Below are 20,789 nucleotides of genomic sequence, written 5' to 3'. Positions count from 1 at the left end.
GGGGGGGGGAGGCTGGCAGAGAGGGGGCAAAGGGGCCACAGCGCAGGGCAGGAGAAGGCAAGTCAGGGCCTGGCACTGGGGAGGAGTCTGGACGCCTGCTGCCGGCCAAAGGCTCTGCCCCCCGCCCTCCCGCAGAGGAGTGTGGGGCAGGGCGGGGAGGGGGGCCGCGAGGCGGCTCAGTCAGGGACCTCGGGGTGAGCAGGCAGCCCACTCTCGCCGCGCCGGTAGGTCTCCCAGAAGCCCCGGTCCAGCTGCTCCAGCTGCGGGCCCAGCGGCAGGTGGCCGGCCACGTGCATGCGGAGGGTCTCCAGCCACTGCTCCAGCTTCACGAAGGAGGGTCTAGGGTGACAGGTGGGCGGGACAGTGGGTTCCCCGCTGCCAGGGGTGGGGGTGAGGGGGGACTGGCCCCACCCCTTAGGGCTGCTCTGGCCGAGCCCCCGACCCCTCTTACCTCTTCTCAGGGTCCAGATCACAGCAGCGCACGGTAATGGGGAAGAAGCTCGGTGGGCAGTTTGGGGGGCAGTAGCGGTCCAGGAAGCCTCGCACGTTGAGGCCGAAGTCCATGGTGCGGGGCAGATAGTCAGGGTCAGCGTTCACCCGCCCGATGATCTGTACAGCACAAGGCCCGGCAGTTACCCGGGTGGGGGGCAGCAGCCGGGCGCCACCCAGGTGGGTTTGAGGGCAGGTGACACTTGGTCTGGCGCCAGCCTGACCACCTCCCCCCTCCCTCCGCCTCCAGGGATGCAGGTTCCCAGGAGCCCCCAAGCCCGATGCCAACTGCCGCCCACCTCACACAGGACGATTCCAAAGGAAAACACATCCACCTTCTCATCATAGCTGCGGCCTGGGTGAAGAGACGGGCTGTCAGCAGGTGAGGCTGGGTTGCGGCTGGCAGGTCGGGACCAGGACGAAGGGACTAGCAACCGCCTTGGGAGCAGGGCTTATGCTCTGTGTTCCCGCCCCTGCCACGTCTGAGCAAGCCTTTGGTGGGGTGGGGAGTGAGGATGACAGCCCTGCCCAGGGGTTCCAGGCCCAGTTGTGCTGCTCTGGACAAGTCATGGACCACATGGTAGCCCCCAAACTACCCATGCCGAACCCCTGGAATGTGTGATCATGACTTGGCAGGGAAAGAAGTTCTTTGCAAATATGGTCGTTAAAAGGATCCTGAGAGGAGATAATCTTGGATCATCCGGGTGGGCTCTAAGTGCCGTTGCAAACGTCCCACGAGAGACTGAGGAGGAGGAGACACAGGGAGAGGCGGCCATGGCCATGAGCCCGGGCACGGGAGTGCTGAGGCAGCCGCCAGAAGCCAGAAGCAGTGAGGAGTGGGTGCTCCCCTAAAATCCCGGGAGGGAGCAGGGCTCTCCTGGATTTCAGACTTCCAGGGAATAAATGTCTGTTGTTTTAAACCATGCAGTTTGTGGACATTTGTGAAGAGTAGCCCCAGTAGCTGATACAGACTCCCTGAGCCTCAGTTTCCTCAGCTGGGAGATGGGGGACCAGCACATCTGCACCATGATGTTAAAAGCAACCAGTACAGCCGCGCTCATGTTATGAGATGCTGAGGAGCACCCAAACCTCGGCTGGTCCCCACAGCACCCCTTAAAGGTAGGGGGCTAGCCCCCTGCCGAAGGTTAAGTTATCAGGTGGGATGTGAGGGGCCACGTTAACTCTGGTCAGTGCTGGTGCTGAGACGCCCCCTGCTCTGCCTGCCCCTGACTCTGTCTGAACGTCACCTGCCCATGCGGGGTGTGGGCATACGTGGGTCACAGGCCTGATAAAAAAGAAACGGAGTGGGAGGGAGGAGCTGGGTGGGCCTGGCTGTCCACCACCTGATCCCTGGGCCCTGTGAAGATGTCACCTTGCGTGGGACTTGCCGGAGTGACTGAGTGAAGGAGCTGGACATGGGGAGAGTATCTGCGATACGAACACAAAAGGTCCTCGTGAGGGAGGCAGGCATGGAAGGAGATGTGACAGTGGACACATACGTCCGGGAAGGTGCCAGGGTCCTGGCCTACGATGGAGGAAGGGGCCTCGGGCCAGGGAGTGAGGCTGGAAAGGAAACAGGATCTTCCCTCGCTCCGGCTGACACCTGACTTCGGGCCAGCAACATTGACACTGGACTTCCCACTTCCAGGACTATGTGATCACTTGTTTTCTAAGCCAGGTGGGTGGTGGTGCGTGAAAGTGGCACAGGACACGAGTTACAGGACCCAGGGAGGAAGCTGGGGGGGAAGGGAGTGGCTAGGCAGTGGGGGCTGCAGCCCCGCCCGGGACCCCCCACCCGGCGGGGAGGGATGTGACGGGTGGGGCCAGCTCACCATTGATCATCTCGGGCGCCATCCAGTAGGGGTTGCCCACCACCGTGTAGCGCTTCTTGCGGTCTGGCTTCTTGAGGCTGCGCAGGTCTTCTGGCTGCGTCTTCTCTTCCACCATGAGGCGTGCCAGCCCAAAGTCGGCCACCACCACGTTCTTGTTCTGGGGTGACCGTGAAGCAGGGCTGCCCTGAGACGGGCTCCTGGCACCCCCTGCCCACCCCACCCCTAGGGCATGCCTCTGACCCCTGGGGGGCTGTGAGTAGTACTCTGTGTGCCCATGCTGTGCAAGGGAGGGAGTCATTCCAATTCATGACCCAGGTCCTGTGCTTGGCACGTGACAGCTGCGTCCCTTCATCCTCCAGCGGTCTGGGGAGGTGTGTGTTACTGTCATCCCCACTTTACACACAGGGTTACTCAGGCCCAGAGAGGGGAAGACAGCTTTCCAAGGCCACCCAACGGGTCAGCTTTACTGTTTCAGGTGTGTGGGAGCCCCTCTAGGCCTGGAACCCCACAGAGTGCAGATGTGACCGCTGTGTCCACCCAGCAAGGGACAGGCAGGGTCCCCCTGGGGCACTGGTGCAAAGTCAGGGGGCTGGGAGGTCCTCCAGAGGTCCCGGAGCCAGGCCTCTCAGGCCTGCTGTCCAGGGTCCTGGAAGCCTGGACCGTTTGTGCCAGCCCCAGGACGGGCCACTGTGCACAGACACAGAGGCCGTGAGTGACAGGCCAAGGTGGCAGGGACCCAGCCAGGTGGGGGTTAGGACCAGGCTCAGTCTACAGGGAAGGATCCCCGGAAAACTCTACAAACACAGAGGACAGGGGAGGGGCTGGGCACGCGCAGGGCCAACCAGGATTGTTCAAGTGCTGATTCCTGTCCCGCCCCTCTCAGGACCTGCATGGGTGCCCCAGGGTCCGAGGGTGAAGCGGCCCCCCAGCCCCTGCTATGGGAAACGGCTCCAGGAAGACAGCAAGGGTGACCACTGGATTCTCCGAGGCCCCACACGGTAGGCGAAAGTTCTGGCGTGTGCACGGATGGCTTCTGGGGACAGGGAGCTCCCAACTCTCATCAGATTCTCAAGGGGTGGCCCCCGCTGAGGGGTCAAAGCTGTGATAGGTGGGGCCTCCTCCCCCTGCACACCACCCTGGCTCAGCCATGCAGTACCATCCCTCACCAGCAGGGGCAGCCTGGGTCGGCTCCCTGGGAGGCCGATGGAGCAAGCCTTCCCACCTCTCTTGTGTGTTTATTGCCCACAGCTTTCTGGGGGCCCAGAGGCCCCCAGAGCCTCCTGGAAATTCCCAGAGGGCTTAGATCACCGCTTCCCCCGACTCAATAGCGACCAACTCATTGCTTCCTAAATGTCATACCAGTCAGTGGGCTTTTGCACGTGCTTCCTCCTACCATCTGAAACACTTATACTGAATTCACTCAGCAAATGCCTGCCTGGAGAACTTATTCCTCAAACCTGCCCTGTAGGGGGATGAATAGTCTCCTTTCCCAAATTCATGTCCACTTAGAATCTCAAAGTGACTTTATTTGGAAATAAGATTTTTGCAAATGCTACCAGTTAAGATGAGGTTCTACTAGATCCAGTGTCTGGTGCCTTTATAAGAAGAGGGCAGGGGTATCTGGGGGCTCAGTCGGTTGGGTGTCTGGCTTCAGCTCAGGTCATGATCTCACTTGTGAGTTTGGGCCCTGTGTCGGGCTCTGTGCTGACATCTTGGAGCTTGAAGCCGGCTTCATATCCTGTCTCTCCCTCTCCTTCGGCCCCTCCCCCCCACATACACACTCTCTCTCTCTCAAAAATAAACAAAAAAAGATTAAAAAAAAATAATAAGAGGGCGCACAGACACACAGAGGGGAGAAAGCTGTGTGAAGACTCAAGCAGAGACCAGAGTGATGTGGCTACAGGCTAAGGAGCGCCAAGGAGCGCCAGCAGTTTCTAGAAGCTGGGAGGGAAGCATGGGACAGGTTCTCCCTCACAGCCTCTGGAAGGAGCCAGGCTTGTCAACACCTTGGTTTTGGACTCTTTGCTTCCTGAACTCTGCGAATACACTTCTGTGGCTCCAGGCCATCCAGTCTGGGGAACTCTGCTGCAGCGGCTGTTGGAAGCTAGCGCACTGCCTCCCCAGTCAGGCGTGGTCAGCCGCCCCCTTCCTCTGCCTTCTGTGGACAGTCCGTGGTCCCCTTCATCCTCACCCCTCAGACTACCCCCACCCTATCTTTTCATTATCTTTTTTAGTTTATTTATTTTGAGAGACAGAGCACGTAAGCCAGTGATGGGCAGAGAGAGGGAGAGAGAGAATCTCACGCAGGCTCCGCACTGTCAGCTCAGAGCCTGACAAGGGGCTCGAACTCATGGACCATGAGATCACAACCTGAGCTGAAACCAAGAGTCAGACTCTTAACCGAATGAGCCGCCCAGGCGCCCCCACCCCTCTCCCCTACTTAAGTGTGCCCCTGGAGCCTCTTGCGAAGCCTGCCTTGACCCCCCAGCCCACGCGCCCAGGCCCCCCACTGCTGGGCTGCGAGGTGTGGGCCCAGCCACTCTGTGGCGGGCTGTCCTGTCAACGCCACGCTCACAACCCGTCACAGCTTACACGTCTGTCACTCTCTCCCTTATTGATTGATCACAGCCTCCTAACGCCCCAGGATGCTGATGGCTCAGTGCTGGGGCCACAAGCCAAGTAAATGACACAGCCGAGGCTGCTTGCAGCTGGGCCGAAAGAGGAGCGGGTCCAGGCAGCCCAGGAGCCCTGTCGAGAAGGGCAGAGGCCGGGAGTGCACGGGCGGGGCTCCTCCGGTCTCCCTCCCTCCCTCCCTACTGGGCCCGGCTGCTCACCTCTCGGACGAGGCAGTTGTGGGAGTTGAGGTCTCGGTGGATAATGTTCATGGAGTGGAGGTAGGCCTGGGGGCAGGGCGCACGGAGGTCAGGAGGCAGCTGCGCCCAGGGACCCCAGCCCGCCCCTGGGGCCCCCCGGAGGCTTCTACCTCCCGTCCTGCCCCTTCCAGGCAGTCAGGGACACTTTCCCCACCCTCATCTCCTCCCCTCTGCTCTTTCTCAGTGCCTCCTAATGGCTTCTGTCTCTCAGTGTCTTCTAAGGTTTTGGGTCAGCAGGACAGAATCGTATCATAGGTGGGGTCAGGTCACCCAGCCCGCACCCCTGGAGCCTACTCACCATCCCGGAAGCGATATCCTTGGCAAAGCTCACCCTCTGACTCCACGGGTACTGGCTGTCCTGGGGGGGTGGGGGAAAGGAGAGAAGGGCCAGCATGGACCAACGGGGCAGGACGGTTGGGTGAGAGAAAAGCCAAGGCAGCAAGTGTCTGGGAGAGTCCGATGACCCCCCACTTTCTTTTGCACCCACCTTTGTCTGCTTCTAAGGAGTGTGGGGTGAATAACTCAAAAACATCAGTTTTCAGTACGTGATTTCAAACACAAAGTGGGGGACAGTCCTCTGTAACAGCTGAGCCAGCTCTTATGTCTCTACGTTTGACATAATCCCATGCTTTTGGGTTTTTAGGAAATCTGAAGCTACTTTCCCATGCGGGCAGAGAGAGACGGGCCCTGTGAGATCGCCTGAAGAGCGCCAGCGAGTAGGGCTTTGGGCTCAAATCATCTGGGAAACGCCTGGTCCTCACACCCCATCCCCCTACAGAGCTCAAGTTGGGGGGTTGAGGACATGAGAGCATAATAAAGACCCAGAGTGCAGTGAGGAAGCCCAAGTGGGTGGAGGCCTGTGATTCCAAATTGCGCTTGACCACAGAATCCCTCCCGAGAAGTCACACCTGTTACAGGCCTGCAGGGACCGTAGCCTGAGGCAGCGGGCAATCTGCAGGTGCAGGAGGGGATCAGGGCCTCTTGGTGTCAGGGTGATGCCCAGGTGGGGACCCCTGGGGCACTGTCTGAGAGCCCGAGAGTGCTAGAAGCTTCTCTCCAAATACTTTCTCAGTTTGCATTTGCAATTTTATCCAAGTCCTTAAAGAAAGTTCTGAATTTTGGGGCACCTGGGTAGCTCAGTCAGTTAAACATCCGTCTTCGGCTCAGGTCATGATCTCGTGGCTCGTGAGTTCAAGCCCCAAGTTGGGCTCTGTGCTGACAGCTCAGAGCCTGGAGCCTGCTTTGAATTCTGTGTCTCCCTCTCTCTCTGCCCCTCCCCCGCTTGAGCTCTGTATCTTTAATTAAAAAAAAGCTCTGAATTTTACAGAACATAGTAAGTAGTAAAAATGATTTGGTTTTGCTACAAGCAAAACAAAAGTCCACAGCAGAGAGGTAACGCAGGTGCCTTTCCTCAGGCGTTTCGGAAAGCACGGGGCAGGGGAGGCTGGGGACCCACTGGCCTGTGGGTTCCCACAGGGCAGTAGGTCCATAGGGCAGCTACCCCAAAACAGCTTGTGTGGCCCCTCAGCCAAGCTGCCACCCTGTCTGGACCTTGCTCCCTGTCTGACTCAGACTCAGGGACTGGAGGGCCTTGGAGGCTAGAGGCCAACCCCACTGCAGAGCTGAGGAGGCCCAGGGAGCAGCTACCCACCTAGGACCCATGGGGCTGGCTGCGGGGCCCGGGGTGGCAGGTGTGGGGTCTGGGGGCAGCAGGGGTAGCAGGTGCGGGCTCCACCTGTGCACTCACCATGCTCTTGATGATGCCGCGGAGGGTGCCCCCCTTGATGTACTCAGTGATGAAGTTGAGTCTCTTGTCCTTATAGAGCACGCCAATGAACTTGAGCACATTGGGGTGCTCCAGGCATCGCATGACCTTCACCTGGTGGGGTGCAGGCAGGCTGGGCCTGGGGCTCTGCCCCAGTCTCTCTCTTCCCCCACTGCCCCGCCAGAGACCACAGCCGGTGCAGGAGCCCGTGCCTGTGTGGCCCATGGCACCCTCTGTGATGCCCAGGGTCCCTCTCCCCCTCCTGCCGGGATACTCTCTCTTCTTCTGTGTGTGGGCTGAGTGTCACATCCTCCCGGAAGCCCGGGCCACCCCTCTCAGCAGAGAGGGGGCAGGGACCATGGGCGTGTCCCAGAAGTCTGGTGAAGGGGAGGGTGGCAGATCTGTTCACTGACCTCCTTGAGGAATGTCCTCTGGGTCTCTTCATCAAACCGGATCAGCTCCTTCATCACCATCACCTCGCCCGTCTCCCGGTGTGTCACCTGTGTGGGGACACAGAGGCATGGAGACTTGGTACCGACAGAGGCTCTGCTCTCCGCCCGACTTGTAGGGGTCCCCAGCCTCACCCCCCAGAGCCAGGAGGGGGACAGTCAGATGGCTTCAAGCTCTTCACAGACATCCCAGTGCTGTGCCCCCAGCCCTGGAGGGGCAGGACTTATCATTCCCTTATACATGAGGACAAGGAGGCTCAGGAGGCTTCCCGACAGTGGCCAAGGTCACCCAGCAGGACGGGAGTGGTGGCTGGGGCTCGGCCCCAGGGCCACCTGACTTGGAGGCTAGCTCTCTGTCCTCTGCTCTGCTGGGCCACTTCCTGGAGGTGGGACGGCGACTCTGCCAGGGACCCCTCCCCTGGGAAGAGGACAAGGGACAGGCCCTCGCCGATGCCTTCTGTATGATCCTGAACTTTCTAGCCTGGTGACACGCAGGTGACCTCAGAGCCAGGGAGGGGCATGTGTCTCTATTGGGGCAGCGTGTGAAGGGGTGGGCAGCATGGGGGCCGTGAGGGGTTGGTCTCAGGCTTAGCACAGGGCCCCAGGAAGGGCGCCTTCTGGGTGGGCCCGGGTTGCCCTCCCACCCCCACCTCCTACCCCCATCCTCCACATAAAGTTCTGGGTCTCTCTGTAGTGGGCCCCCTCCTTCTAAGTGGCTCAGGGAGGTCCAGGTGGAAGAGAGTGCTGGCCAAGGAGTCTGGAAGCCCGGTTCCCCTTCCACTGTGGATTTCTGGAGGTGGGACTGATGGGTCTTCCCCGGCCTGCCCCCCAACCCACCTCTGGCCCCGCCCTGTACCTTGATGGCCTGGCCGAAGCAGCCCTTGCCCAACACCTCCCCGTGGATGAGGTCTGATGGCCGGAAGATGCGGTGCGGCCGGCAGACCACACGGAGGGACTCGGAGCGGCCCAGGTCCTTGCGCTGGGAGGCTGGGGAGCCCAGGGAACCAGCACCTGGGGACCTGTCGATGCTGTAGCTCCTCCTGGGTGACACACGGGGCTCGGTGTCACCGGCACAGGTGGGCACCGGACCTTGGTCCTGCCCCTTTCCTCCCGCCTGCCACGTACCATCAGCACCCCCACCCCAGTCCAGGAGAGGGTGGCACAGGGCGGAGCTCCTGGGCGGTCAGAAGGCTGGTCCCCATCCAGCACCCAGCCCAGACTAGACTAGACCTCCGTCCTGGGCCCGGTGCCCTGCAGGTGCCTGTGGCAGGACCTTTTGTCCTTGGCCTTCTCTGCCTGGGGACCGATGCATCTCCCAGCACCTGAGTGCCGGGCCTCGAGCCGCAGAGGCGGTCAACCTGTCCAGGATGCCCTTCACTCTGCCCTGCGGGTGGCTCGAGCACTAGACAAAAGCATGCAAGGAGGAAATACACGTCGACACCACTATCTCTTACACGTTGTCACCCCAGAAGATAGGCCAGGAGCCTTGAGCAGGCCCCAAGTCACTGGAGTGAGAACCAGGCTTTCTCTGGACTTCTTTCTTGTGTCTCCCCTCCCTTCAAGAGGAGGTAGGGCCCGTGGCACCTCCTGCCTGGGCCCCTGCAACGGCCCACAAGCCATCTCTGGCACAGATGCTCAGAGCGATCTCCGTGAAACACGTCACCTTGCTGCGCGACCCTTCAGCGGGCCCATGGCTTCCCAGCCACACTTGATGCTCCTGTCATACTGAGCTACCTGCCAGCCGCTCCCCCCTTAAAGTGCTGTGGAAGCCCAGCTGGGGGAGGTGCACCCCTGCTTTCCTACCTCTCGTGACCCGTGAACCTTCCTCTTTCTCAGCCCTCTGCACCCCTCGCGGGCCTGCTTTATTGCAGGGCTGACGCCCCCATCAGACTGGGAGCTACCGGAGGGCAGGACCCGGGTCCCATCCCTGAGGCCCAGCGTCCGTGTAAGTACCTAGATTCAACAAGGCATGCTGCTGACTTACAGGACAGGCTTCTGCCGGGAGGAGCTGCCCATCTCCCCACCGGGAGTGTGGATAGGGGAGCCCAGGGGGCTGGGCTCAGGCCCCGGCCCATGACCCAGTGTGTCATGTGGGTCATGCTCAAGAGTCAGCTGCAGCAGCCGGCTGGTTTCCTGGATCAGAAGGTCAATCTGGGGAGAGCAGGTGTGCAGACAGGGGAGTCAGAAGTGCTGCAGGTGGGGCGGGGGGAGGAATCAGGCATGACCGCACCCCCTCCATTTAGCTTACCAGACTCTGGACCCATACCTCATCCAGGGGCACATTGCGGATGGGCGTGCCATTGATTTCCAGGATGCGGTCTCCGACGTGGATGGAATTCTTCACATCTGGGCTCATACAGCCGGGGTCCACTCTGTGAGCATAGAGTAGTAGTCAGCCAGACTCCTGCCTGCCTGTTCCCTGGAATCCGGATGGGAAATCAAGCCCAAGGGGATCAGATTGGGGAGGCAAATTAATTCTATTTTGCATGATTGATGGATGACAACGGTGTAGGATCTGGAGTTCTGGTTTGGTGGGGAAGAATTCTGTAACTGATTGTTAATGTCTGCTGTGGGTGTGAAACTGCAGAAAAGCACATCCCTACTGGATGTGCAGGGGCTCCCATTCAGGAGGGTGCTGTGTCTGCTGCAGAGGACAGACGGGTCCTTCTAGCTGCATGGTGTGGTTCCAGCAGACATGCATCACCTCATGAGGGGGTTCTAAGAGGGTCTGGGTACCCTGGATTCCCAAACCTGCCCTGCAAGGTGAGGCTAAGGCTTCCACTTCTCCAGAAGCAGCAGCAGGGTGGAGACAAGATAATACCTATAATCTAGCTCACGGAATGGCCGTTTTGCCAAATTTATTTCCTGCTTTTTTTTTTTTTTAAACATGTATTTATTTTTGAGAGAGAGAGCCAGAGTGTGAGCAGGGGAGGGGCAGAGAGAAAGGGAGACACAGAATCTGAAGCAGGCTCCAAGCTGAGCTGTCAGCACAGAGCCCGACGCAGGGCTTGAACCCTCAAACCGCACGATCACGGCCTGTGCTAAAGTTGGACGCTTAACCAACTGAGCCACCCAGGCGCCCCTCTCTGTTTGCTTCTTTTAACTCCTTGGTTATCTTGTTTTCCTTTTGTCTCCATGAAGGCTTTTTAAGGAATGTTACTTTGTCTCTGCCCCTGAGGAGGGGGTGGGGGCAGAATGGAAAGAAGACTGGGGACTTTAAGAAAAAAAGGTTCATAAAAATTCTTCATTATCAAGAGTATATTCTCATGCAGGGGAGAAGTTCTTCCTTACGTTGGAAAGCCAGGTGACAAATGCAAAAGGATGAACAGAGTTAGACTATCACCATGATGTAGCTGCCACAGTACTAATTGATACCGATAAGAATCCTCTGTGGATGCTGAAACTATTCGGGGAAAGGCTGGTGGGGACAGGATATTTACAGAATCAACTCTCACAAATGACTTACTGATTGTGTTACAAGGGCACAAAAAATCCTGGACTGCAGACAGCAGACCGGACTTTAACCAAGTAATCAAAGGCGACATCTCCCGATAAAGGGCATGCTTTATTGGTGACGTGGGTCTGGCAGAAGACCCAAGAAAGACATGGCATCACTAATGCACTTATCAGGTCAAAATGCATCATCTAAATCTAGCAGAGGGGACACAGCAGCCCAACTCGAATGGAGGGGTACTCTACTTAACAGTTGGCCTGTATTCTTCATAAATGTCAAGGTCATGAAGGACAAGAAAAAGCAAGGAATGGGTCACAGATTTGAACAGACTGAGGGTTCAATGCATTTTACAGTCACGGGTTGGATCCTGGGTTGAGGGAAGGGGCTATAAAGAACGCTGTTGAGAAAACCGGCAGAATTGGAATGTGGACTGTGTATTGTGTGGAAGCATCACGTCCGTGTTAAATTTCCTAAACCTCGTGACTGCGCCGTAAGACACATTGATAGTTAGGTAAGAGAATGAGCTTGTTTCTAGGACAATGTGTAAAGTATTTGGTGAGGACGAAGGGTTACTAAGCCTGCAACCGACGCTTAGGTGATTTAGTAAATAATAGTAATTACATATATGTATGTGTACGTATACGTAAATCACACAAACATACAGACACATACATATATGGGTAGGAGACATATATACCCTAAATGTGGCCAAAAAATGTTAAAATCGGTGAACACAGAAGGATGTGTAGGTATTTGATATACTTATTTTGGTCAATTTGCTGTAAATATGCAAATTTCAAGATAAAAAGTTGAAAAACAGTGAATATATTTCATTGAAACAGACTTCTTGTGGGTACAGTCTTAAAACTATGTTCATTGGGGCACCTGGGTGGCTCAGTCAGTTAGGCATCCGACTTCAGCCCAGGTCATGATCTCACAGTTTGTGGGTTTGAGCCCTGCGTCGGTTCTGTGCTGACAGCTCAGAGCCTGGAGCCTGTTTCGGATTCTGTGTCTCCCTTTCTCTCTGCCCCTCCTCCGCTCTCTCTCTCTCTCTCTTAAAAAATAGGTGAGCATTAAAAAGAAAAAAAAAGGTATATTCCTTAGCCTCCTGCCTTCCTTCAGTCTCTTGCTAGGGTGGCAGGGGGCCAGGAGACAGATAAATTAAGCTTTCCTTAAAATGCTACTATAAACAAAAAGAAATGTGGTCCTGTGACTTGTTTAAAACAAACAAGTGAGTCTGGTGAGCAGCCTTTGGCGGGGGGGCTTCTAAGAGGGGCATGGTCTCTGCTGACATTGTTGGGGAAGCAGACGCTGGCTGGCAAGGAGCTCATCCCAAGGCTCAGCCCGTGAGGGGGGCGGGGAGGCGGTGCCCCTAGCTTTCCATTTCTAAAAGTCTGCCTGGTGTTGTGGGCCCAGCTGGTCTGGGAGTTTCCTATGTTTCCCCAGTCTGTCTGCCCATTTGTGTACAAGAGGCAGCTGGCTGGCCTGGCTGACGCTCAAGGTGGGGGAGCAGAAGGAGGGTCAAGGCCAGTACCATCTTCCCTTTTGATCAGTGCCCAGCCCCGGTGTGTGAGACGCGCTGGCTGAATCCAATGGAAGCTGACACTTGGCTCCCACGCCCACTCAGGGGGACATTTAAAACTACTTCTCTGGAGCCTGGGTGGCTCAGTCGGATGAGTGTCCAACTTTGGCTGAGGTCGTGATCTCGCAGTTAGTGTGTTTGAGCCCGGCATTAGGCTCTCTGCTGTCATAACAGAGCCTTCTTATGATCCTTTGTCTGCCCCTCTCTCTGCCCTTCCCTTGCTTGCACGCTCTCTCAAAAATAAATGAAGATTGGGCGCCCGGGTGGCTTAGTCGGTTAAGTGTCCGACTTTCACTTAGGTCATGATCTCGCAGTTCGTGGGTTCGAGCCCCGCGTCGGTACTGACTGCCAGCTCAGAGCCTGGAGCCTGTTTCAGAGTCTGTGACTCCCTCTCTCTCTGACCCTCCCCTGCTCATGCTGTCTCTCTCTCTCTCCTAGAAATAAATAAAACATTAAAAAAAAATAAATGAAGATTTAAAAAAATCGTAGGAGTGCCTGGGTGGCTCAGTTAGTTGAGCATCCAGCTTTGGCTCTGGTTATGACCTTGCAGTTCATGAGTTTGAGCCCCGCATTGGGCTCTCTGCTGTCTGCATGAAGCCTTCTTCAGACCCTCTGCCCTCGCCTTCTCTGCCCTCCCCCCCTCTCACTCAGTCTCTCTCAAAATAAATACATAAATAAATAAATTATAAAACTACTTCTCAAGGAGTCAATCAAGGCCCGGGAGAGATCTTCGAAAACCTCAAGGTGTCCAACTTCCTCACTGTTCAAAGAACCCCAAAGCCCAGAGAGGAGTGTCACACTGTGCTGGCTGTCTAATCTGCATTCTTTCTTTCATTTCAGACCTTTTCTACATCCTTTAGAATATTCTTTATGGATGACCTATCAAACCGTGGTTTTGTCCAACTTAATGTGTTTTGTTAACACATTTTTTGTTATTTTTTTAATTTATTTTTGTTATTGTTAACATTTTTTGGCCACATTTAGGGTATATATGTCTCCTACCCATATATGTATGTGTGTGTATGTTTGTATTTATTTATTTGAGAGAGAGTGAGCCAGTGTGCATGTAAGTGGGGAAGGGGCAGCGAGAGAGGGAGAGAGAATTCTAAGCAGGCTTGTCAGCAAAGAGCCCAATGTGGGGCTTGAACCCATGAACTGTGAGATCGTGACCCAAGCTGAAATAAAGAGTCAGACGCTCAACGGACTGAGTCATGTAGGCGCCCCACACCTTAAACATGTTTTTATTTTTCCCTTTCTTGAAGGGTATTTTCATCAAGGATAGCATCCTAGGTTGATGGCTATTTTTGGCTCAGTGCATTGAATATATCATTTTGCTGATTTCTAGCTTCTGTTGTTTCTGTTGAGAAATCAGCTGCCTATTTGTCTATATTCTGTGGCTGCTTTTAAGGACTTTTCTTTTGCCTTGGGTGGCAGTTTCACTATATGGGGTGGGTGATCCAAGGGTGGCTTTCTTTTTATTTTGTTGTTTGGGATTTACTGGGCTTGAGTCTGTGCATTGGTGTCTGCTGTCAGTTCTGGAATGCTGTCAGCCATTGGACCTTCAAATGCTGCCTCCCTCCTGCCATCTTGCACTTCTCCAGGGATGCCCAATGGATGCTCGGATCCTCACTGTCCTGCATCTGTCCTAACCTCCCGTCACAGCTTTCCTCCTTTTGTGTCTCTGCTTCTCCCTTCAGTAGTTTAAAGCCCTCCTCCACCATTAAACCCTTGCCTTGAGGTTTCCATTGAAATAATTATATTATGGGGCGCCTGGGTGGCTTAGTCGGTTAAGCGTCCGACTTTCGCTTAGGTCATGATCTCGCGGTTCGTGGGTTCGAGCCCCACGTCGGGCTCTGTGCTGACTGCCAGCTCAGAGCCTGGAGCCTGTTTCAGTCTGTGACTCCCTCTCTCTCTGACCCTCCCCTGCTCACGCTCTCTCTCTCTCCTAGAAATAAAAAAAAAAATTAAAAAAAAAGAAAGAATTATATTATTTCACTTCTAGAAGTTCTATTCGGTTCTTTTCCAAATTTATCTGCTCTTTTTTTATGTTTATTTATTTTTGAGAGACAGAGAGAGATAGAGTGTGAGCAGGGGAGAGGCAGAGAGAGAGAGACACACACACACACAGAATCCAAAACAGGCTCCAGGCTCTGAGTTGTTAGTACAGAGCCCGATGCGGGGCTTGAACTCACAAACTGCGAGATCATGACCTGAGCTGAAGTTGGACGTTCAACCGACTGAACCACCCAGGCACCCCCAAATTTATCTGCTCTTTACTTATTTATTCCCAAACATCTCTTATGATTAAAATATATTGAACATAATTATCTTATACGGTTTCTGATCATTCCAGTACCTGGAGCTCTTGTGGGTCTGGTTCTACTTCCTGTTGTGTCTGCTGGCTCTCACAATGCCTCGCCTCCTTGTGCGCTCACTGATTTTTGCCTGCATCGCTTCCTTGGGACGCTTAGCTCAGTACACTCGGTGAAAAGATCTGCATCTGATTCTACCAGGGAACACTGCCAGTCGGGAAGTACTTTAAACTTTTATAGTTGTGACTTGGGGTTTGTTTTGTTTTGTTGAGCCACTCTGGCATAGGAATTTGCTTTGCAAACCCGTTTATGAATTCTCAGGGGAGGTTCCGCTCTCCCCTTCCATTCAGCCGCGGGTGAGTTGAGCTTACAGTTCTGGGAGTGAGGGGTTGATGGAAGGTGTGGTCTGTTTCTCATTCATACTCATCCAGAGAGCCCTTTGGGATCCCCGCCTAATGGGAGAGGAGTTCTCTAATTCCGCTGGCTTCCTCTATGGGTCAGGGCTCTGAGAGGCCAGCCGTAAAAGGACTTAAAAACCCAAGCTTAAATTCACTCAATTTCCAGTTGGCCTCGAGGCGCAGCTGTAGTTAGTGGTTCTGATGACTTTCCTGGGCTCCCTGTTTCACTGGCCCTGAGCTGCTTACTCCTATTTCTTGTTGGGTTTACATGGATTCAAGGAGAAGTTTTAACTACGGTATCCAGGATCTGCCGCGGTTTTTAAAGGAAGGACTGGGCTGGGGATGTGGTACACCCAATCGTCAAAGCTGGGTTCTGCCTGTGCCCAGATGCTCACCTGTGCTCAGGGTGCCCTAGACTCAGCCACCCACCAAGGGCACCCACGGCCCCAGCCAGCCCGGCTGCGGCCAGAGCCAGCCACTCACCCCTGGACGCGGACGGTGTGGGAGTGCTCTGTGCTGCAGCCCGGCGGACCGTGTGGGGGGTCGATGGAGACCGAGAGGCCACGTTTGCCATGAGCTGAGGCCGGGATGGATACTAGGGTGACCGTGTGGGGCAGGCGGGAGCCGGGGGAGTCGGGCAGGATCTGCTCGATGACGGGGGTCACCACGGTCTGGTAGTAGCAGTGCCCGCTGCAAGGGCCGCAGGTGGTAGGGACCCAAAGAGGGGGGAAGAAAAGACTGTTAGGGACAGTGGCCAGCGTCTTCTCTCCTCCCCGCCTCCCTTTACGGCTCCCCATGGCAGGAGGGGTCGCAGCTGCCTGATAGGACCGGCGCGGGAGCCGGGCTCGGTAATTCTGAGCGGGTCTGCCCCTGCCATGCTCTCAGCTGGCCAGGAAAGGGCCTGTGGATAAATCCAGTTCAGGAGGAAGTCATTAAGAGTCCATCTGGGATTAATCCAGCTCTATCAGCACTGTACATAAAGGATTTGTCTGCTCTTTCTCCTGGCTCTATATCCTTGGAATACCAGTTACCACACCTGGGCTTGTGTTAACAGACGACTCAGGATGGGGGCTAGTCACTGGAAAGACCAACCATGTGATCAGAGGGTGGGCCTGTGGCCCAGCCTGACCTTGGAGGAGGCAGGGGGAGGGGCATCTGGAGAATGGGTTCAGTCATGTGCCCAACGATTCAATCAAAGGTGCCCACACGAGGAAGCCCCAATATAAACTCCTGGTGAGGCCAGGACAGGTGGCGGGTAATGCACAGTGGGGCTCTCGTGGTATTCCCCAGGGTCTTCTATCCCATTGCTTCTAGTAACAACTGTCCCACACTGGCCGTGGAAGGTCTGTCCCAGGGTGGGCACCCCGGGCTAGGAGGGGGCCAGGGCGCTTACCAGTACAGCTTGGAGTGCTCCACCAGCGTGTAGGTGTCCCCGTCACCGATGAAGGTCCCGCACGTGAGGCAGATGAAACACTCGGGGTGGTATTTCAGCTCCCCGGCCACCTGGCAGGGGGGTGGCAGGGACAGCCCAGGTCAGCTGCCCCTTCGGCGCCCCACGGTCCAGTCCCCCGGTCTCTTCTCAGAAGGGCAGCCCCCAGACAAACTTTGGGGGCCCAACTGGCCAGCTGCGGAATGCTGGTTCCGCAGACGTGCACCCAGATCGATGGGCTCAGGACGCAGGGGGGTGTCAGGGCCGGTGAGAAGATGGAGAGAGCGCGCTGGGGTAGGGAAATGGGTGACGGGGTGGTGAGTGGGGGAGGGGCGCTTACCATGACCAGCCCCTTGGTGATGTGCTCTGAGCACCCGTGGCAGGACTCCCCATAGCGGGCCCAGTAGTCCCTCTTGCAGAAGAGCTGCCCATCCTTCTCGTAGTACTGGTGCGAGAGGGAGGCACTGCATTCACAACACCTGGGGGGGCGGCACAGGGGCTCAGTCTGGCCCACCCCATTCCCCACAGTCTGTAAGGTGCCTCTGTGAGAATCAGGAAAAGGTGTGTCCTGCCCCGGCCTGACCTTGGGCAGAAAAAGCCTGTGCTGGGGCAGAGGGCTCAGCAGTGGAGCCAGGGATGGCTTCAGCTACCCCTGACCTCTCAGCCAGAAGCCTCTGTGCAGTGCACAGCCTGTACAACCGCCTGCGCACTTCTTCACCCGGAGCATCTGGCCAAGCTGCTAGCCCCGGGGTGAGAAATGCTCTTTACATTTGAGCCCCTGTCCCTTGTCACACAAGGTAGATGGTCCAGAGAAGGCAAATGACTTGCTCTTGCTCACCAGTCTGGCAGAGAGGGGAATGGAACCTAGGGGCCCAGGCTGGGGTGGGGGGCGGCTGAACGAATGCCAGCTGATGCAGATGGCAGTGACCTGCTGGAGCTGTGGAGGCCTACCAGAAGCTGGCACCTTCCCACCGTCTTGACGAAATGTACTCAATCTGCATAGGCCACCAAGAGGCAAGATGAGGTCTGGAGGCTCTAAACTGCCCTGAGCCACACGATGGGCACCACAGACCCCACAGAAATACTCCCTGTTCCAGGACCATATGAGGCAGGAGTTTAGCTCAGCAGAACCAGCCAGGATCAGTGAGGACAGAGGGTCTCCTTGTTTCCTAGCCATCGGATGCTGTAGTCAAATGAGGGGGCCTCAGCACAGCCCTCCTAACCCCAGCTCAACCAGAGCCCTGGTGCCCACACCTGCGCACTGTTGCAGAGACCGCCCAGATGTGCAGTCCTCAAGGTCAGGATCTCCTGCCCCGTTGGGAGGGGCTACAGGGGAGGCCTGGCTGGGGCAGATGGCGAGAAATGATGCACTCGCTTCTATGTGTTATCCCACAGGCCAGGGGCTAGACCTGCACGCCTGGCTTCCCTCCACCCAGGGGTGAGCTGGAGGGGTGCAGCAGCCAGGCTAAGTCAGGGTGAGGAGATGCAGGCTGCCTGGTGAGCCTAGTGAGCCTGCAGGGGCGGGAGCCACACTGCGTTCTGAAGAGCCTGGCTCAGGGTCCTGGGCGCACAGGTTCGTCTGGGCCAGAGCAAGCAAGGAGCAGAGAATCTGCCTGGCTCTGCTGCTGTCTGAGCACTCTGGGTCATGTGCCAAGGTCACGTAGGGACAGGGGATGAGTCTGAGAGCTCACGCCCAGCAGGGAAACAATCCAGGGGACAGAGGAAAGACTGGGGCCTGAGGAGACTGCCCAGTCCCCCCCGCCCCCTACCAGCAGCCAGGGAACCCTCAGCTTCTGCAGCCAGCATGCGGTAGAGACACTCATGGGTGCACTTCAGGGAACTGGGGCTGAAGAGGAGGGAAGGCCCAGGGTGCTGTTGGGACACTGTCCCTTTAAGAGGATCCAGTCAGTTCCCCATTGTCTGGGAGCCTGAGGGGAGGGGCAAGGGACCACAGCCAGGGGCTGAAGGTTGGGGAGGAGAAGGAGAATAATGCCCTGGTTCAGAAGCGCAGGCGTGGGGGTAAATCCTGGAAGGGGGGGTCCGATGAGCTCCCCCTCAAGAGGAGAGTCTGGGGGAGGAGGGCCCTCTGGAGACTGCTCTGGGATGTGAGACCAGGCAGCGGAAGCAACGCTGGCCGGGAGCCATGACGTCACCCTCCGTCCTTCCTGCCCCGCAAGCACGCACGCAAGCGGCCCCCAGCCCCAGACCCCAGGCGTCCTTAGGGCGCGCATCTCACTGTGAGGTGGGCAAGTAAGGCACTGGGCCAGGAGGGCGGCCACCCAGGCTGAGGGGATCTCTAGTGCACGGCCCCAGGTTGGAACCTAGTGGGAAGGGGTGCTCACAGCAGAGCGGGCTCTGTAAAGAGGCTGGCTGGCACAAGCAAGCACCGCGACCTTGGGGAGGCTCCCCTACCTCCCACGCGCCCTGGGGTGATCAGTGAGTGATTCACTTTGCCCTTCTACCGACCAGACAGCCGTTGAGCCACAGCAGTGTCACCACAGAAGTCTCCCCCTCAGTCCTGTCTGCCAGGCTGCAGGAATCAGGGCCTGGCCTGCCTCTGGGTGGGCAGGTGGGCGGGTGGGTTGGTGGGGGCGCAGGAGCAGCTGTCTTCTTCTGGGGGAGAGACTGCTCTTCTCCAGCCTGCAAACTCCTACCCCTTCACTCCCGCACACTGAGCACACTGAGCACAGCAGCAGGCCTGGAAGACCCAGGTGGCGCTGACTCACCCAGGGGCTGGGTGAGTGCAGTCGGCTCCCTGGCCACCACTTCCTTGAAGTCTGCTTGGATCACCTGGCGGGGAACGGGGGTGCCTATGCAGTCTGCAACCCCACCATGCAGTCTGCACCGCCAGCCTCTGTTGGCCCCACCAGGGTCTGCCATCAACCTGAGGGCTCTCTGAGGTCCCATGTCAGGCATCCACAAGTGCTGGACCCCAGAGAGATTGTGCGCAGTTCCTGAAGAACGCTCTGCCTGGAGCAGGTCTCACCCCCCAGCATCCTCAGAACTGCCCCAGAGCACCCAGGCTGGGCCTCTGTGGGACAGGGACTTCAATCTCAGAGAGGGGATCTAGCCCAGGCTCACCCAGCGGGTTGGTACTGGCACTCAGGGCCTTGGAGTACCTCTGCAGGTGGAAGGCACACAGGTTCCCTGTCTATCCCTTCACCTCTCAGGCCAGAGGACGACTGGGGTGGAGGGAGGTGGGCAGGCCTGGCTCTTAGGGGTGCCCTGCACGTGCTGCTGCCCCAGCAAGGATGTCAAGAGAGGTGTACTAGGTACTGAGGGTGTACAGAGATGGCCCAGAGCCAAAGAGAGGAGCCCCTGGAAGATGGTCTTTGCCTCAATCCGGGGCAGGCAACTACAAAGCCAGCCTTGGGCGGGGGAGGAGGAGCCTGGGGAGGACACGGGGGGCTGCGCTGGGGGGCAAGCTCTCTGCAGGGACAGGTACACCCCTCCCAGGGCCCCACCTCTGGGCACCAGGGGTAAAGAAAGAGCAGCTGGAGGACCAGCTTCTCGGGGAGACTGGATCAAAGGACCAGAAGCCTCGGCAGCGGCCTGCTTCCCCCAGCAGGCGGCCAGACGGTGACCAAGGGGTTTCGGTTCTCTGTTCTCCTGCCCCACAGCCGGGTCCCAGGTAGGTCCACCCCACAGTGGCCTCCGATGCTGGCCCTACGGCGGGGGCCCTGCCTAAGGTCTGGGACAAGTGGAGAGGGGCTCTGCACTCACTTGGCTCCTCTGAGGAAGCGGCTTCTTCTCAGGGCCAGCATCCTTTGCAGCAGGGGCAGCGGCTGCGGCCGGTTTCCCCATCCCACCCCAGGCCCTCAGGATTGGAGGCTGCAGAGGGTGGGGCTAGCTCGGCCACACGCAGGGGGAGGATGCAGCAATGTGGGTGAGCGGGACTCGGTCTGGGCCCACAACAGGAAGCAGTTGAGGGGCCTTCTGCCTGGGTGCCGCGGGCTGGCTGCTCCGGTGGCCCTCAGCCCGGCACGCTTTAGGAAGCTCCCTCCATGCTCCTCGGCCTCTGCTTGGACAAAGGTACTGGGGGGCTTGGGACTCTCTGGGAACAGGGACAAGCTCAAAAGCAGCTGGTCCTTCCGGCGCTGCTCCCAAGGGAACGGAGGTTGACTTCCATGGACAGTCTGTCCCCCTTGCCTGAAAAGTCTCCCGAAGAGGGGAGACGGCATCCCGGCCCAGGCTCTGAGCCCTGTG

At 57.2% G+C, this 20,789-nt stretch overlaps 1 protein-coding gene across 1 annotated transcript; it reads right to left on the bottom strand.

The window, feature by feature from the left end:
- Positions 1-6: 6 nt before the first annotated feature.
- Positions 7-20,354, bottom strand: LIMK1 (LIM domain kinase 1). Its single transcript, XM_077777900.1, has 15 exons — positions 20,307-20,354; positions 16,924-17,062; positions 16,548-16,657; positions 15,638-15,844; positions 9,675-9,780; positions 9,393-9,559; positions 8,265-8,448; positions 7,373-7,459; positions 6,942-7,073; positions 5,493-5,552; positions 5,156-5,221; positions 2,322-2,478; positions 789-844; positions 452-609; positions 7-339 (listed from the first exon to the last, which is right to left on the bottom strand). The coding sequence occupies exons 1-15, from the start codon at positions 20,345-20,347 to the stop codon at positions 177-179; spliced, it is 1,833 nt and encodes a 610-aa protein (XP_077634026.1). The 5' UTR covers positions 20,348-20,354; the 3' UTR covers positions 7-176.
- Positions 20,355-20,789: the final 435 nt, after the last annotated feature.

The sequence above is a fragment of the Crocuta crocuta genome, unplaced genomic scaffold (genome assembly GCF_008692635.1).
Source record: "Crocuta crocuta isolate KB4526 unplaced genomic scaffold, BGI_CrCroc_1.0 scaffold217, whole genome shotgun sequence".
Taxonomy (NCBI): Eukaryota; Metazoa; Chordata; class Mammalia; order Carnivora; family Hyaenidae; genus Crocuta; species Crocuta crocuta.
Note: the sequence above shows the minus strand (reverse complement) of the source record. Positions and strands in the feature narration are given on the sequence as shown.

Excerpts from the sequence above, each read along its gene's own strand:
- LIMK1 (XM_077777900.1), bottom strand. The coding sequence starts at position 20,347 with ATGCTGGCCCTGAGAAGAAGCCGCTTCCTCAGAGGAGCCAA. Across the intron at positions 9,560-9,674 it reads GCAATGTGCCCCTGGATGAG|ATTGACCTTCTGATCCAGGA; the intron begins GTATGGGTCCAG and ends TGCTCTCCCCAG. Across the intron at positions 2,479-5,155 it reads ACAACTGCCTCGTCCGAGAG|AACAAGAACGTGGTGGTGGC; the intron begins GTGAGCAGCCGG and ends CGGTCACCCCAG.